We start from the raw sequence: 17,512 nt of genomic DNA on the forward strand, positions 1-17,512 counted from the left end.
GAATGACCTGTCTGTGCTTGGATGTCAGGCTGGAGACCTCCTTCTGTCAAGGGCTCCATCACAGGGGAGACAGGAATAAAGGCAAAACTGGTCCCACAGCATTGCACCTTTGAGTCCAGGAGAAAATTGGGCAGAGGCTAGGATATAAAAACTGAGTTCAGATTTGTCCTCTCTCAATTGAGTCTCTTAAAATAAGATTTCCTGGGACTCTGCCTCTTTTGGCAGATGGAGGTATCCAGAGGGCATTTGCTGGCCTGAACAAAGGGACATGAGCAAGAAGCCAAGAAGGGCAAAAGGATTCGTAAGATTCTGTTTGCAAAGTGTGGGCAAGGTCAGTGATGGTGGTGGGGAGGGGAGTGGTAGATGGACCAATTAGAAGCTGCGCTTGAGGCCAGTGGGATAGGAGAGCTGGTCAGACTGTGGGTGGGGAGAATTCCCTGGCCGTCCAGTGGTTAGGACACCGTGCGTGTTGGGTTCAGTCTCTGGCCAGGAAATTAAGATCTTGCAAGCCATGGTGGGTAGGGCCAGAGACCCATACAAATCCTGACAGCTTGATTGGGGATGAGGGGAAGACTGGGTGGGTGGAGAAATAAAAGCTGGAGAAGGAGACTGTCAGCTGAACGAATGCTGCTCACTAGGTGTCTCAGCTCTTGCCCATCTCCTGCCCACCCGAGCTGGCACCCCAGAATGAAGCCAGCACAGTCAGTTCAGCTGAGAGACTCCGTGGGTGCAGACACAGGGAAATACAGCTGCTGGGCTCAGCATTGCCAGGACAGCATGAGTGCATTAGGAGAGGACCACCAGGGAAAGACCCGTATCTTCACAGATGTGATGGAGTCAGGGTCTCCAAGAACCTCAACTCAGAAAGTCCTTCATACCTGCCTGAAATATCTCTTCTTAGACCCACCTGTAAAATGAGGGAGCTGCACTAGTGGTTCTCTAAGGTCCTTCTTGTGACATTCTGGGATTTTATGGCTAGTTCTACGCAGAATGGGGGAGTCAGAGTCCACCTTGGTCCAACAGAGGAAGGAGATGACTCTTCTAGACTCAGCGGTGTCTCTCCCTTACTCAGTTCCAACTGCAGCAGTAACGAAGACCCACTTTAGAAGGTCTTGGCCATGACTATCAGCATCACTTGGGAGGCTGTTAAAAACAGATTCTTAGAGCCCCCTGCCAGTAAGTCTGGGCAGATTCTAGAAGCCTAACAAGTCCTATAGGTGATTTCAATCTTCAGGAAGATTTGATAAGCAGTGTGTCTCAACTATAGCTGCACATTAGGGTCACTTGGGGAGTTTTTAAAAAAATATTTTTCATTGATTTATTACTTTGCTGTGCCAGGTCCTAGTTTCGGCACACAGGACCTTCTATCTTCATTGCTGCATGTGAACTCTTAGTTGCAGCATGCGGGACCTAGTTCCCTGAACAGAGATTGAACCTGCATTGGGAGCATGGAGTCTTAGCCACTGGACCACTAGGGAAGTCCCCAACTGGGGAACTTTAAAACTACTGGCACTAAATCCTCACCTCAAGCCATGTTCCAATGGGTTTGGTCTGGGGGTGGGGCCCAGGAATTGGTTATCTTACAAGCACCTCAGTGACTCTACTGTGCAGCCAAAGTTAAGAAGTCTATGCATTTGTCTACCTCTGAGCTGCCTCACCCAATACAGAAGGCTTTTAACAGATGTGACTATTTAAATCTAAATTAACTAAAAGCTTAAAATTCTGTTCTCAAGTTGCACTAGCTACATTTGAAGAGCCCTATAGCTACATGTGACTAGTGGTTACATATTCAGCAACACAGATGCCAGTACAGAAAGTTCTATTGGTAGCTGCTGCTCCAGAAAACTGGTCGCCAGATATTCATAATTCCTACTCACTGCACCATGATGCCTGGAGAATCCCACGGACAGGGGGAGCCTGGTGGGCTGCCGCCTATGGGGTCGCAAGAAGTCTTACACGACTGAAGTGACTTAGCAGCAGCAGCAGCACCATGATGTACCGAAGAATCTGATTTGAGATTGTGTTGCTCAAAGTAACATGAAAGAGTTTGATGAATGTTTGCCTCCCACAGGCCTGGCATCTCATATCCAGTATCTCATTTGCTTTCTTATCAGCTCTGCAAAATAGGCCAGAGTAGGATTATTGCTTCTACTTGATAAACAACCAAGGCTCACAGGAAGAAAGGGATTTAAGGTCCCACAGCTAGCGGGTGGCAAGGTTAGGAATCAAATCAGAAACCTGGACTTCTAGTTCAGTACTTTCAGTGATGTTTTTCACAAGGGCCCTTTAGAGACCAACTGGTGTGAACACCCTCATTGTACAAATGAAGACACTAAGATCAGAAAGGGAGGGAGACTGCAGGTGCACAGCAAACTGATGACAAACTGAAACTAGTAAACTGGTTTTTAGTCTTCAGTGCAGGACCCCGTATAAGCGAGCAAGGAGCATGGAGAATGGGGGTGGGGAGAAAATGTGGGATTTTAAGTCCCCACCAGGGACCTCCTGCTTGTAGGTAGTGGTAGAACATCGGGAAGCTAGAAGTCAGGCAAGCTCATTCTCTCCTTCCAGACCCAGAGGAGCTCTTCTTTGTCCTCAGGGAGGATTATATGAGATGGTACAGCTGTGCAGCTATCGGCCAGTTCTGCTTCCCTGTCAGGTGACCAACCCCCTGGCCTAGGGGACACTGCACTGGGAGCTCCCCACTGAAGAGGTTCCAGTGGATGGGACCAACCTCTCCCTCATTTAAAGTTTCATTTTCATAATTATTTTTAATTGAAGTATAGTTAGTATACTATATGTTAAAAGTGTACAACATGGTGAATCGAAACTTTTCCGTATTATACTCCATTTACAGCCATTATAAAATACCATGTGGTGGTGTTAGAGCAGGTGCCACCAAAGGCCACTGCTGCCCCACCTGGACACACACACTGCAGGCCCCGGGTCACCTCTGCATCCCTAGATGCTCTATTCTCAGGTCCTGCTGTCCTAGACCCAGTGCCAGGCGGTGGTGTGGACTGAGCGGGGCCGGGCGTTCGCTCAGATCGGGCATTGTGGCGAGGTGGTTGTTGCCAGGGCAGACCTCTCTGCCCTGTCTGTTGACAGGCCAGCACTGTGTACTCCTCATGAGTGGAGTCTAGGCTCTGCCAGCATTTCTGTAGGTCCCACTGGTTCTCCAGGCAGCCGCAAGGGCTTGTCCCTTCTGTGTGGGACCCCAGGACTGGGGTGTCCAGTCTGTGGCTCCACCCGATCACTCCCTGGGATAAGCGTCCACTTGTGTGATCAGATTTCCTTCTCAGCCCCCTCCCAAGGTCGCAGGTGCTCACCCAGTGCTTTCCTTCTCGCCCTACCTGATTCTGTGGGAATCTTTTCGTAGCCTTGGTTACACAGGAACTCTTCCATTTTCCAGATAGTATTCTGAGAGGCTTATTGCACACGTAGATGTGTTTTTGGTGTGTTTGTAGGGGGAGGTGAGCTCTACGTTTTCATACTCAGCCATTTTCTTTAGGCTCCAATTCAGATCTTTGTTCCAACCATTCTAACAATCAGCTCAACATGTGTGTACCCATATCTCTCCCCTTCTCTCCATGGCAGACCCTTCTTTCTCCCCTAAACCCGCCATCCAAGCTTCAGCGACCCTGGTACAGAAGAGTGCGACAAAACCCATTCCAGGAAGTACAGAGTTACCTTATGCCTCTCCTCCAGTGGGGAGGAGCCCTCAGCTTCTCTCCAGGGACCTGAACAGCTTATCTTTGTCCACAAATACCTGGCCTTTCAGGTGCTCTGATACTGACGTGTGACTGTGGCCAAGTCACTCTTCTTTCACTGCACCTCTTACCTGCCCACCATGCCCCATTCACAGATAGCACCTGGGGCAGCTGATAGACAGTAAAATTTTGTCCCTGCAGCTGGGCCCACCCCCTGATGTCAGCGCCAGGCCCACAGCGACACACGATGTGCTAGGAAAGCCAGGTGGGATGCAGGGAACACCCTCTGTGTGGAAAAGACCTAGTCCAGGGATGCTGCCATTGATACCTGCCAGGCCAGGAACCTTCAGGGTATGGGGACAGCTACCACCCATGTCCTTGTGTCCCCCTGCACCCTGACCCCTGGCATCCAGGTGTAGAGCAGCGGGTAAAAGCAGGGGTAGATAACTGTGTGAACCTTGGTGGTTTTGATGCCAAGGAGGTGCCCCCTAAAAAGCAGAAAGAACCTTCACTGTCACCCGTACACTCTGCCAGCCCATCAGTGCTTTCACGTCTAGTTTCAGCCTCAGGGCCTCACTCCAAGCCTTCACCTATTCTGACAGGCAGCATTTGAGCCAGCCTTTACTCCAGCCTCAGCCCCCACACCAACCCTGGGTAAGGCCAGGGCCCATGCCAGTTCCTGAGAAGTCCAGAACTGCTGGTGAGTCCCTCAGCTCCCAGGACTTACTCCACAAGGAACCCTGCCCCCAGCAGAGGCCTAAAAGACCCACTTCCTCTCTCTCCCAGGAAAGCGAGGCCAGATGAATGCAGTATCACGTGTTCTTTTTATTTTCCATAGCTTGCCTGCCCCAGGGTGAAAGTATGACCACAGTTCACCTCTTCACAGCCACCACGGGCTACACGAGGGAAACCCCACCTCCCTCAACCTACCCCTTCTCCAGCCCTGCCCGGCACTTTTCAATTAGAACAATGTTTTCTAATTTGCATTCTGCAGCCTGAAGTGCTCAGGTTGGGGTAGAAACTTGGTTAAAGATGTTTAACAGACGCTGGATTCTTGGCTCCTTCTTTGCGAGTTTGCAATGCACGTTAGCATATTAAAGGCTCTGAAAAGTCCTGCAGTTTGCTGAGCTGTGTAACTTGAGTGAACCTATGTGGTTAGTTGCTCAGTCACGTCTGACTCTTTGCGACCCCATGGACTCTAGCCTGCCAGGCTCCTCTCTATGGGATTCTCCAGGCAAGAATACTGGAGTGGGTTGCCATGCCCTCCTCCAGGGGATCTTCCCAGCCCAAGGATTGAACCCAGGTCTCCTGCATTGTGGGTTGATTCTTTGCCGTCTGAGCCAACAGCAGAGCTGTGTAACTTGAGTGAACTTAGAGTTTCCCAAATTACTTGGCCACCCCTTCTTTTCTCGGTTGTGACCATTCACATCCAGAGCTGCCCCCAAGGCCCCTGGATAATATGTTTGCACAGGTTTGGAGAAGCATAGTCACATCTGAATACCTAGAAGGAGAAATGGATGAAGCCCAGATCGAGGGGAATGAAGAAAGCGGTCTGGGTTGATGAAGGAAACCTCTGTTCCCATGACTTGACCTTTCCTACATGCTGGCCCCCGGGAGCTGGGGGACCTCAGGCAAGGCCCACTGGATCCCGTGATCTCAGTGTGCTCTCTGCTAAAGCTTGGAAAGAAGCTGCTTTGAGGATCTTTCACAGATGGGGAGTGAGGTGCATGTGCAGGCATTTAATCAAAATGCTTATACAGAGACGGGATTGTTACTGTCTCCAGATGACCCAGTGCTTCCTGAGAAGAATCTTGAATCCTCAGATGGTCAGGCCTGGACAGGCCTGCTGAGGTTAGTTACTGCAGCCACCCCTCTGCACTGATGGGGAGGCTGAGGGCCAGGATCTACAGGCCTGGGGTCGGGGTGCTAGAAAGGACTGAGTGGAGAGCAGGACAGAGAGACTGGACAGGGTGGGGCAAACAGAGCAGAGAGAAAGACCACGTCTTATACACGGCCTCCTAGACTTCAGGGAGGAAGACAAGGTACGCTCAGATGACAGATGAGCCCCAGTCCTGGCTCTGGGTCCCTCTCCCTGCCTCGGTTTCCTCATCTGCACGGGGATGAGGTTCCAGCTCTGGCTGTTGAGGGTACGTAGATCCACTAGGGGGCACCCGAGTCCTGACGGTGCTGAGGCTGCGGGAGCAGGAGGGTGGCAAGTGAGCCCTGCCTGGTCCAGGAGGAGTAGCTCTGGCCTTAGCCCTTGGATGGACCAGACTCTGGGCCTGGGGCCGATGGTGTGCCCAGTGGGCAAGGGACTCCAGTGCCTCCCCACTTTAATTCACAGCGTGCGGTCCCCTTCCTCCCCTGCTGACCTCCAGCCCCTATTCTGACCTTCAGACAAGTCTAGAATGGAACAGTGAGTGACTCAAGGCGGTCTGTTCAATTGCCCTAACTGGTTTAGAGGCTGAGGAAAGGTCAGGCGGGGTGAGGTGGCTGGGGCAAGTTAGGTCACTGAGGAGCCGGCAGCAAAGCTGACAAGTTAGGACCAGGGGCGTGTTCCCTCTTGGTTGGATGCCCAGTGTGGCATGGTTGCCCCTGGGGAAAGCCTCAGTACTCCCTGACCTGAACAGAGAGAAGGGTCGGGGGAGCGGGAAACAAAAGGGTTCCTGTCGCTTGCCCCCTGCACCGGCTCGAGGGAGTGCGCTGCTTGGGGCCCAGGTGATTCTGTGTGGCCCAAGCCCCCAGGGCCCGCTGGGCACACACCCAGGCTCCCAGTCTCACTCCCACCCTGATCCCCTCCTGGGAAAAGGACAAGAGGCCCCTGCTGCCTTCTCTACCAGGTCCTGGAGAGGAAGCTGTGACCGCAGGCGTCCTGGAGGCGCAGGCCCTATGTGGCCAGGAAGGAGACCTCAGTGGGGGTGACAGAGGCCAGCGGGAAGGCAGGGGCGGCGTCAGCCCCGAGGACCCGGTACAGCAGCTCCTCCTTCTCCTGCTGGAGCTGCCGCCGTGACTGCGACTCCTTCTCCAGGGCCTCACGGGCAAGAAGCAGGTCCTCCGAGAGCTGCCTGTGGACACAGAGCCAGCGCTGCCTGAGGGGACCACCTCTTGGGGCCTCCAGCAACTGCGAAGACCAGCCTATTCCTCCAGGAAGCCTGCCCGGTGGCCCCACTTGAAAAGGCAACTCCAGCTGTTGACCAAGGTGGCCCTCAGCTTTGGGTTCAGATCTGCTCCACTACTAAGAAGCATAATTCTTCCCAGGTATTCACTCTGGGAAAATCTGCAAAATGGGAATGCTAACAGGACTGGCTCTTAGAGTCATTATAATGATTAGGATTAGATGAGATAATATGTTGTCAACAAATTACATCTGACACATGATCTCAGCTGTCATTGACTGACCCCCTACCAATGATTCAGTCATTCTTTTGGCCTCTTGAACCCTAAGCTTCCTGTTCCTTCTTCCTGAACTGGGCTTTCCCATGGAGCCCACTCAGCTGGGATGGGGACAAACAGATATTAATCAGTCCTGCTACTTCTGTTTCCGGGCAGAGCTGGTCCCTTGGGATTCCTGACCCCCAAGCAAAGAGGAACCAGCATCCTCCCCTAGACAGGCTTGGGCCTCCTGGAGACTCTCCCAACTGGAGATTCACAAAAAATAAGCGGTGGGGATGGGAGGAGCAGGGTGTGGGAGCAACTACCTTGACACAACCATCTGGTTGCGGCCTCTGGCGTGGAGGTCCTCGTTCTCCTGCTGCAGGGTGGTGATCTTCTCCTCCAACAGCAGATTTTTTTCTTTCTGTAACAAATCAGAGTGAGCTCAGAAAGCCTTCGGCACAACGTGTGCCATCACCTCCCTCTTATCCGTGGCCACCAAAAACACTGATTCACTTTAGACCAAATGTTACATTTCACGAGACACTAAGATTACTTGGAACAATGCAACTAAGGCGTGAACACAGGACTGCCAACTTTTCACTTCGCCAGATGAGTATTAAAAAAAGAAGACAGCCACTACCATCTAAAATCTCCATCAGTTCCCAAGAGAAAAAAAATAGTTTGGTTCTCCAAAAGACATAATTAAATAATGTATATAAATGTAAGTGTATCTGTTACGCTATTCCACAAAAAATGGTTGAACAAAATGGATAAGGGTCCACTGAAATGGTCTAACTTTAGGTCATGTGGCACACAAGAGGCCAGGGAACTTCTTCCAGGACAATGTAACATAATCTATTTGGATTCAATCCTAAGTCCCCCAAGGCCTTCCTTCTGGAGACAAAGTCATGGTGTCCCTAACGCCCATCACTGCCCAGGCCCGTCCTTGCTGACTCTGATTTCCCGTATCTGTCTGATTTTATTTTCCCGGTGTTGACTCCTTCCTCAACCCTTGCCAGACCTGTGACATCTGCCAGCCCCTCCTGGTTAGCCAGGCTACTTGCCCTGGTGTCACCCAAGTGATAGCAACACTAATGGTCAAAAAGTACAAGACCAGGATTAGAAGGAGCCACTGCTGGGCCCAGACCAGCCCCAGTGACTCAAGGGCCAGCATGGGCAGGAGGTCAAAGCTGGTGCGGACCAGGCTAGGCCTTCCTCAGAGTATAATCAGTACCTACCCCCTGCACACATGACTGAGGAAACGCCCAGAAAGTGGAAGCACAAGGCTGCCTCCCCCAGCCCCCTTCCCCATCCCTCCATTCCAGCCACTGCCAGCCACGGACCACTGTCTCCATGAGGATCAGCCGCTTGTCCAGCTCATGGATTCGCTCGTTCTTCATCTCGATGACAAAGTGTAAGCTCTCCAGCTCCTGCTCCCAGAACTGGCTGAGGCTCCCGTGCTCCTAGACAGGAACACAGGGTGACCTTAGACCAGCCAGCACGGGGAGGGGCAGGGGAGTGGGGAGAGTGGGCTACCTCCCTCCTCCTCATTATGCCCCCAACTGTGTTTGACAAGTCACCTCCCCCTCTTGGCCTGTGGCAAGTGCTTAACGTGCTGTATCTTACTCTATTCCAACAATGCCTGCTGCGCTCGCACCATCATGGACAAGGAAACCGTGGTTCACGAGGTTAAGTTGCTTCTGCTAAGTGGTAGGTCTGCTCTTGGCACTTCACTCTGAGTCCAGAGCGTGAGCACTTGACCACCCACATGCCTCTCTCTGATCTTTATGTTCCCCCTCAGTGACATGGGGACACTGTTTCTTCCAGACCCTCATTAAGGTAAGAGCATCCGTTCTAGCCCCAACCTTGAAGAGGGACTGGCCTTTCCTGCTGCCCAGACCTGGACCTCTCTGGAGACTGAAGGAGGACAGGCTGTGGGGACTGCCACCTACCTGGATGTGCTTCTTGTAGTCTCGGCTCAGGATGGACTCCTCTGCCCTCTTCATCTTGGCCTGGAAGGCCTCCAGCTGTGCAGTCAGTCTGTCAATGGTCTCCTGGAGGGGGGAGCAGGCAGGAGATGATGCAAGCCTGGCTCATAAGGCTGGAGGTGGACTTCTCCACCCCTTGGGGAGGGGTCAGTGTTGGCTTCTTCAGTCTGTCTTTGCTCTACCAGCACTGCAGGCTTAAGCACAGCCCCAGCTCTCCATACCCTTGGGGGCGATGTCAGGGTATTCAAGGCAGACTGGCATTCAAAGTGCATGCAAGCCGGGCTCAGCGTCCTTGCTCTGTCTCTTCTCTCACTGCTCCCTCTACATGCCTTCTCCTGCAGCCAACATCACATCACTCTTGCAGCTGCCAGGTACATGCCTGCCTCCATACTGCTCCCCTGTCATGGATTTTCCTCCACCTAAACTTTGTCCATCGCTTCTAGGATACGGTACCCCCTTACTAGGGCTCACAGACTCCCATCGTTTGGTCCCTGCCTCTCTGGCCCCCTCATGCTCTATACCCAGGCCTCCTGGACTTGTTTCAGTTCCACAGGTACTCTGTATTTTTTCCCCTTTCCTCCATGCATTTAAACACGTGTTTTTTGTTTGTTTGTTTTCTGCTAAGGCACTCTCCCTACCCTTCTTCATCTGAAAAATTCCAACCCACCCTCAGATTCCAGCTTAGACCTCACCCTCTCTAGAAAATCCCTGACCAGTCAATCTGGGTCAGAGGCCTTCCTTCATGCTTCCACGGCTCACTGCGCAGCCACCCACGGCTCTAATCACACCATTGCCCCAGGCCCACGATGTCTCCAAGATGCTCCCAACCATCCCTGAAAAAGACTCCAACCCTCATCTCAGACCAAGATCTCCTGAGCTGACAGCAGGGTCGCCACATCACAGAGACTCACACAGCCCAACCCTTCTCACCTGCAGGGCCGCCTTGGCCTCCTGGAAGGAGTGGGTAAGGGCTTCTTTGTCCCGCTCATAGGAGGCCTGGAGGACTGGAGGGAAAGGAGGCGCAGTAAGCTCAGACCCCTGACACTTCACCCCACAGGGCCAGAGAGCCCAGGTGACCGCTTGGGACCATAGGGGTCAGGAGTCTGAGAATGCTTTTATTCATCTTTCTATCTCATGGGCTTGGGGCTGAACTAGAATTATAGTAGATATTTAATAGAAGCTCGTGGAAAGGGAAACAAATGAGATCCTGGGAAGATCTTGCATCCTGCCTCCTCTACAAAGTTCCTTTCGGAAAATTCCAACCTTGTCTCAATTGAAAGAAGACAAGAGGGAAATGACCAGTCACTGGGTGGGATGGGAAACAGGACAGAGGACAGGAAAGTGTAATATAGCCGAAAGCCCAGGGATGCAAGGGGCCTGTGTCGCAGGGGCGGTGACACATGAAAAAGAATGCTCAGTCACATAAAGGTGATAGAGCTATCAAAACTGCTAAGGTCAGCTCTATAAAAACTATATATATTGTTATAAAAACTAATTTTAAACTTTTTGATAGATTATGGGACAGGTAATTTACCAAGACAGGTTTGGTTCCAAGTAAGATGAAGGAAGCACATGCGATCCAGTCTCCTGAATTTAGCTATAAAACCAGGACAGAATGAATGGCACAACTATTTTCAGACTCTGAGCAGGAAATGGTGACAGGCAGACTGGGCAAGAAGATCAGAATTCAAAGCACTGCTCAACCAATGTATTCATTTAATTTAAACAAGACCCAGAATCTGATGTATTCAAATATTCAGAATGTTCAGGATACAATACAAAATTGCTCACATACAGATCCAAAATTCCTCAGGTGACAAGTCTAAATATTCAGCATACAAAGTGGGAAAATCTCATCTCTCCTGAGAAAAGACATTGAGCAGATGCCAACACTGAGGTGCCACAGATTTCGTCCTCCAGGGGATCTCCCTGACACAGGAATCAAACCCAGGTCTTCTGCATTGCAGGCAGATTCTTTACTGACTGAGCTACAAGGGAAGCCCGTTGGAATTATGAAGGGACCTTAAGGAAGCCACTGTATATATAAGGAAGCTCTGAAATAAAGGTTAATACTCTTCCAAAGAATGAAAAATCAGAAAGTGTAACCAAACATTAAAACCAGGAGGGAATTTTAGAACAACAGCAACAAAAAATGAAGTGAAAACTCACTTGGTGGGCTCAACAGAGGAACAGAGATGACATAAAAAAGTCTGTTGGTGATGAATTCTTTTAGTGTTTCCTCATCTAGAATGTCTCTATTTCACCTTCTTTCCTGAAGAACATTTTTTTCTGAAGATAGGATTCTTGATTTACAGTTCTTTTATTTTAGCAGTTTTAAAATGTTCCTATTCCTTGTAGCCTCCAAGCTTTCTAAAGAGAAATCCACAATCCATTCAAACATATTTCCTCTATGTAATGCACCATTTTTCTTTCGTTCTGTTCCAGATTTTTTTGTCATTAGTTTGAAAAAAAAGAGATATGTTTGAGTGTGGATTTTGTTGGGCTTGCTTTGGGGTTTAATACACACCTTTCACCTGTAGGATTATTTTTTTGCCAAATTTGGGAAGCATCCAACCATTCCTTCTTCAAATAGTTTTTCTGCACTGTATCCTTTCTGAGTCTTCAACACAAATGTCAGACATCTTAGGATTATCTTATGGATACCTGAGGCTCTGTTCATTTTTTTCCGATTTTTTTTGGCTTTTGTTCAGATTTATGGTAATTTCTATGGATAGAAGATACCTACATTAAATATGTCACAGGTAGGTTAAAAGCAAAAGAATGAAAAAGCTACATTTAAGAATAAGGAAGATTCTCAGGGATGAAGAAGTACATTACATCATGATAAAGGGATCTATTCTCCAGGAAGACATAACAACCTTCAATATCTATACAAGTACAGTCATTCTTCAAATTACATGAAGCAAAAACCGACAGAACTGAAAGGAGAAACAGACAAATACACAATTACAGTTGAAGACCTAAACATTCCTCAATACTCGATAGAAAACATAGGCAGACAATCAGTAAGAATCTAGACCTGAACAATACTGCCAACTTGTTTTAACTGATTAATTTATAAAGCACTCAACAGCAGAATACACATTCTTTCTGAGTGCACATGAAGCATTCACAAGATAGACCACATCTTGAATCATAAAAAAAGCTGTAACAAGTTAAAAAAGGAATAAACTATGAACTATGTTCTCTGACTGCAAAGGAATCAAACTGGATACCGGCAACAAAAAGAGAACTGGAAAATATCCAAACACTTAGAAGGAAATACCCTTTTAAATTGTCAATGAGCTAAAGAGGAAGTCTTGAGGGAGATTAGAAGAAATTTTGAACTGAACAAAGAATATAAAACATCAGTTTCTAAGATGCAGATAATGCAGTGCTTAGGGGGGGAATTTTTAGCATTAAGGGCTTATGTTAGAAAAGTGAAAGTCGCTCAGTCATGTCCAACTCTTTGTGATTCCATGGACTATACGATCCATGGAATTCTCCAGGCCAGAATACTGGAGTGGATAGCCTTTCCATCCTCCAGGGGATCTTCCCAACCCAAGGATAGAACACAGGTCTCCCGGATTGCAGGCAGATTCTTTACCAGCTGACCCACCAGGGAAGCCCATTGAAGTTAAATTTGTACTTAAATACTGCCTAGAAAAGAAATGGCCAAGCATGTCTTTTCTTGTGTTTATCTGGTGTCTGTGTATCCTCCATGGTCAAATATCTGTTTAGATCTTTAGGTTTCTCTGAAAAATTCTACTGAATATTTTAAAATGATATAGTGCAACTCTCTACAATCTCTTTCAGAGACAGAAGAGGAAGGGACATTTCCCAGCTCATTCCATGAGGCAAGCTTTGCCCTGATGCTACAACCAGACAGATGGTACAAGAAAACTATAGACCTGCTGCTGCTGCTAAGTCGCTTCAGTTGTGTCCGACTCTGTGCGACCCCATAGAGGCAGCCCACCAGGCTCCCCCGTCCTTGGGATTCTCCAGGCAAGAACACCGGAGTGGGTTGCCATTTCCTTCTCCAATGCATGAAAGTGAAAAGTGAAAGTGAAGTCGCTCAGTCGTGTCTTCGCAACCCCATGGACTGCAGCCTACTAGGCTCCTCCATCTGTGGGATTTTCCAGGCAAGAATACTGGAGCAGGGTGCCATCGCCATAAACGCAGATAAAAATCTTCAATAAAATATTAGCAAATCAAGTTCAGCAACATGTAAAAAGACCAAGAGAGGTTTTGTTAATGCAAGTTGAAAAACTGAAAGCTCAAATTAATATAATCTACCATGTTAACAGTATAAAAAAGAAAAATCACATGATTATATGGATCATGGATCTAAATGTAAAACTTAAAGCCATATAATTTTTGGAAGAAAAGAGAGAATATCTTTGTTACCTAGAGTTCAGCAAAGAGTTCTTAGACATGACACCAACAGCATAATTGATAAAAGAAAAAATGGCCTAGAATTTATTAAAATTAAAAGCTTTGCTTTGTGAAAACCATTAATGGGAAAATAAAAAAACAAACAAACAAATAAATCTTAAACACACACACATGGATTAGGAGAAAATATTTGTAAATACAAAGGACCTGTATCCAAAATACATAAAGATCTCTCAAAACTCAACCGTAAGAACAAAACAAGCTAATTAGATACATAGGACTTGAACAGCCATTCTGCCAAAGAGGTTATACAGACAGCAAATAAACCCAAGAAAAGATGTTCAACATGGTTAATCATTATCAAGATATAAATTATACCCACCATGAGATATCACTACCTATTTATTAAAGCAGCAAAAAAATAAAGTCTTAACAAGTGTTAGTGAAAAAGAACAGTGGAACTCACCCATCACTGATGGGAATGTAAAATGATGGTCCCTTAGGAAAGCAATTTAGTCAATTGTCACAAAGCTGAATATACGTGTACCACATGACCTATCCATCCCACTCCTAGATGTTTACCCAAGAAACTTAAGAACACACAGAAACCTTACACAAATGTTGAGGAGAACACTATTCATAATTACCTCCAGCTGGAAATGACCTGTCCCTACTTGGACAAGGGGATGAGTGAACAATGGATCGCAATTCAGCCTTGAAATAGGAGGCACTCCTGATATACCCAGTCACTTAGAAGACTCTCAAATGCACCACGATGAGGGAAAGAAGCCAGTGTTAAATATCATATTGCATTGTTTTGTTTCTGCAATAATCTTAAAAAGACAAAACCATGTGTGGAGAACAGATCAGTGTTTCCCAGGGGTTAGGGTGGGAGAGGATGTGAATACAAATGGGCAGCCTGAGAGAGTGTTTTGGGGGTGATGGGACTGTTTTATATTGGATTATGGTGGTGGCTGCATGAATCTATACATGTGTTAAAGTTTATGAAACTACATCAGAAAGCCCATTTTAATGTATAATAATTAAAAACAAAAACAGAAAATAAAAGACAATAAAGTGTCTACAAGTGTAAAAATAAACCACCACTAGTCTTGCCCAGTTACACTTCCCCCAGGGCATGTTTCTCATCATTTATTTAATGTTCAGTTTGTTTTTGTCATTTAGTCACTAAGTCGTGTCTGACTCTTTTGCAACCCCATGGACTATAGCCCACCAGGCTCCTGTGTCTGTGGGATTTCCCAGGCAAGAATATTAGAGTGGGCTGCCATCTCTTTCTCCAGGGGAATCCTCCTAGCCCAGGGATTGAACCGCGTCTCCTGCATTGGCAGGTGGATTCTCTACCACTGAGCCAACAGGCAAGCCTTAAGCAGCACCTGACAGGTGCCCAGCAACCGAAAAATAACTATGAAAGAATTCTGACTGTTGGGAAGAACTCAAGACAGGCAGTCCCTTCCCCTCTGGGTTTTCACAATAGGAAAATTGTCTTATTAATATCTTTATAACACTAAAACCAGTATCAAATCAATGCTCTGCTTGGAGAAGAAAGCTGTTTTCCCATAATAGCTCTGAGAAGGAGGGAAGGACTTTAGAGATATAGATACTGAAGTGATACTGTAGAAAGTGAACTGAGGTCAACTGACAGGCCCAGTTTCACAGGGTACATTAGTACCCTTCAAATTCCCAGGGCAAAGGCTTCAATTCTATTTCAAAACATTTTATGCTAATGTTGCAATATGTTTCAAGATTCTTAAAATTGTTCAGACCTCTGTTCTAGTTATTCCATTTCTGGAAATCTAAGGATATAATGTAAAATATGAGCACATCTTTAGGCAAAACACATTTAGTGCAGAATTACTTAAACAGTAGTTAAAATCTTTATGTCTAGACTCACAGGAAATAAGGAAAACCATGTGTACAGTGGTCTAGACTTTACAAACATTTTAGCAGCAGACAAATTACTTGCAAATATGTTTGACACAATGTTAAATAAAAAGAACTGTGTATAAAATTTTACATATAAAATAATCTTAACTGTGTTTTTAAAAGACAAAAAATTCTGGGGGAAAGTAATGAAAATACTGATGATGAAAAAAATTGGTATCACTTTTTTGAGGTCAATTTCAACAGCATCAAAAATCTAGATAACCTTCCCCAAAGGAGCTATACAAATAATCAACATGCACATGAAAAGATGCTCAGCAAAATCAGTCATTAGGGAAATACAAGCCAAAACCACAGGGAGATACCACTTCGCACTCACTGGGATGGCGATAGTAAGAACAACAGTGACAGAAACTGACAAGTATCGGCAAGGATGTGGTGCAACTGGGACTCTCGTGCACTCCTGTTGGAGCTGAAAACCGGTACCGCTACTATGGAAAACAGTTTGGTGGAGTCTCAAAAAGTTAAGCACAGAATTACCAAGTGACCCAGCAGTTCTGCTCCTGGGGGTATAGCCAGGGGAACTGAAAGCAGGTGATCAACCAGGGGCTTGTACTGAAGGCACTTGTTCACAGCCCATCCATGAGCAGATGAATGGATAAAAGAGAGTGTGGGGTGCCTAGGCAATGGGATATCATATGCCACAGAAAGGAAGGGAAATTTTGTTAAATGGTGTTGGGGAAAGGAATGGATGCAGCATGGATGAGCTTTATTCTGGGTGAAGGAAGCCAGCTGCAGGGGTTGTGGGATTCCATACACATGAGTGTCTGGAGTGGGCAAAGTCATGAGACTCAGAGCAGATTGGTAGTTGCTGGGGGGCTGGAGGGGTGAGTGTGGGGTTGGGGCGTGACTGCTTAGTGGGTATGGAGTTTGCTTTTAGGATGAGAGAGTTCTGGAAGGGTACAGTGGTGATGGTTTCAGGGGACTGTGACTAGACAAAATGTCACTAATGGTAAATTTCATGTTTATTTTACCAACATAAAAGATATATGTACATAAACTTTGTCATACCAACCCTTCTAGAATGTTTTTCTAATGATAAAATCATGAATGTGGCAAAGATTTTACAAAATGGGGTTCACTGTGTATCATTGATGTTATAAACAATGGTAAAAGTTTGAACTTGCTGAAATGCCTAACCCAAGGGGCTAGTTAAAAGAACAAGGGAACACAGTGGAATGCTATGTAGTTACTAAAAGTTGTGCTACAGGAGTTTAATGACAAGATGTTAATACAGCGCACAGTGAAAAATCAATTTATCTCCTCCCCCCAAAGTAGATGTGTGTATAGATGTATATTCTAGGTAAATACACACTAAAGAAGTACAAGGGATCTACATCAAAGGGGTAACAGTGACTAGTTCTGGGTGGAATTATACACAATTTTAATTTTCTCAGTAATAAAATAATAAATGCTAATAAATACTTGCTAAGTATCTTGCAAAATATCAGGGACTGTTCTAGATTCTTTCATCTGTCTGCTTGTCTTTCTGTCTATCTATCTATCCATCTGTAAATTAAATTGTTTGACTCTCTAAAAGACCCTATGAATAAGAGTTAACTGACTTCTTCAAGGTTACACAGGTGATAAGAGGTGAAGCTGGGATTCAAACCCTGAGACCATGGCTGCAGAGCCTGAGCTCCAGCCATTACAAGATCATTTTTTTAATCCATACATTCTAAATTTTCTATGATAAGCATGATCACATATAAAAGAAAGAAAGGTATTTGAAAAAAATAATCAACCTAAGCATATGCCAAAGCCTTTGACTGTGTGCATCACAATAAACTGTGGAAAATTCTGAAAGAAATGGGAATACAGACCACCTGACCTGCCTCTTGAGAAACCTATATGCAGGTCAGGAAGCAACAGTTAGAACTGGACATGGAACAACAGACTGGTTCCAAATAGGAAAAGGAGTACATCAAGGCTGTATATTGTCACCCCGCTTATTTAACTTATATGCAGAGTACATCATGAGAAACGCTGGGCTGGAAGAAGCACAAGCTGGAATCAAGGTTGCTGGGAGAAACATCAATAACCTCAGATATGCAGATGACACCACCCTTACAGCAGAAAGTGAAG

General features: G+C 46.6%; 1 protein-coding gene across 1 annotated transcript in view; it reads right to left on the reverse strand.

Moving 5' to 3' along the window:
- Window positions 1-4,512: 4,512 nt before the first annotated feature.
- Window positions 4,513-17,512, reverse strand: part of CCDC69 (coiled-coil domain containing 69) — a 48,205-nt gene continuing 35,205 nt past the window's right edge. The window contains exons 6-10 of the mRNA XM_027970425.2: window positions 10,001-10,074; window positions 9,035-9,136; window positions 8,426-8,545; window positions 7,406-7,503; window positions 4,513-6,772 (exon numbers count right to left, since the gene is read on the reverse strand). Of these exons, the coding sequence (XP_027826226.2) occupies window positions 6,595-6,772; window positions 7,406-7,503; window positions 8,426-8,545; window positions 9,035-9,136; window positions 10,001-10,074 (572 nt within the window). The 3' untranslated portion in view covers window positions 4,513-6,594. The remainder of the gene's footprint in view (window positions 6,773-7,405; window positions 7,504-8,425; window positions 8,546-9,034; window positions 9,137-10,000; window positions 10,075-17,512) is intronic.

The sequence above is a fragment of the Ovis aries genome, chromosome 5, assembly GCF_016772045.2.
Source record: "Ovis aries strain OAR_USU_Benz2616 breed Rambouillet chromosome 5, ARS-UI_Ramb_v3.0, whole genome shotgun sequence".
Taxonomy (NCBI): Eukaryota; Metazoa; Chordata; class Mammalia; order Artiodactyla; family Bovidae; genus Ovis; species Ovis aries.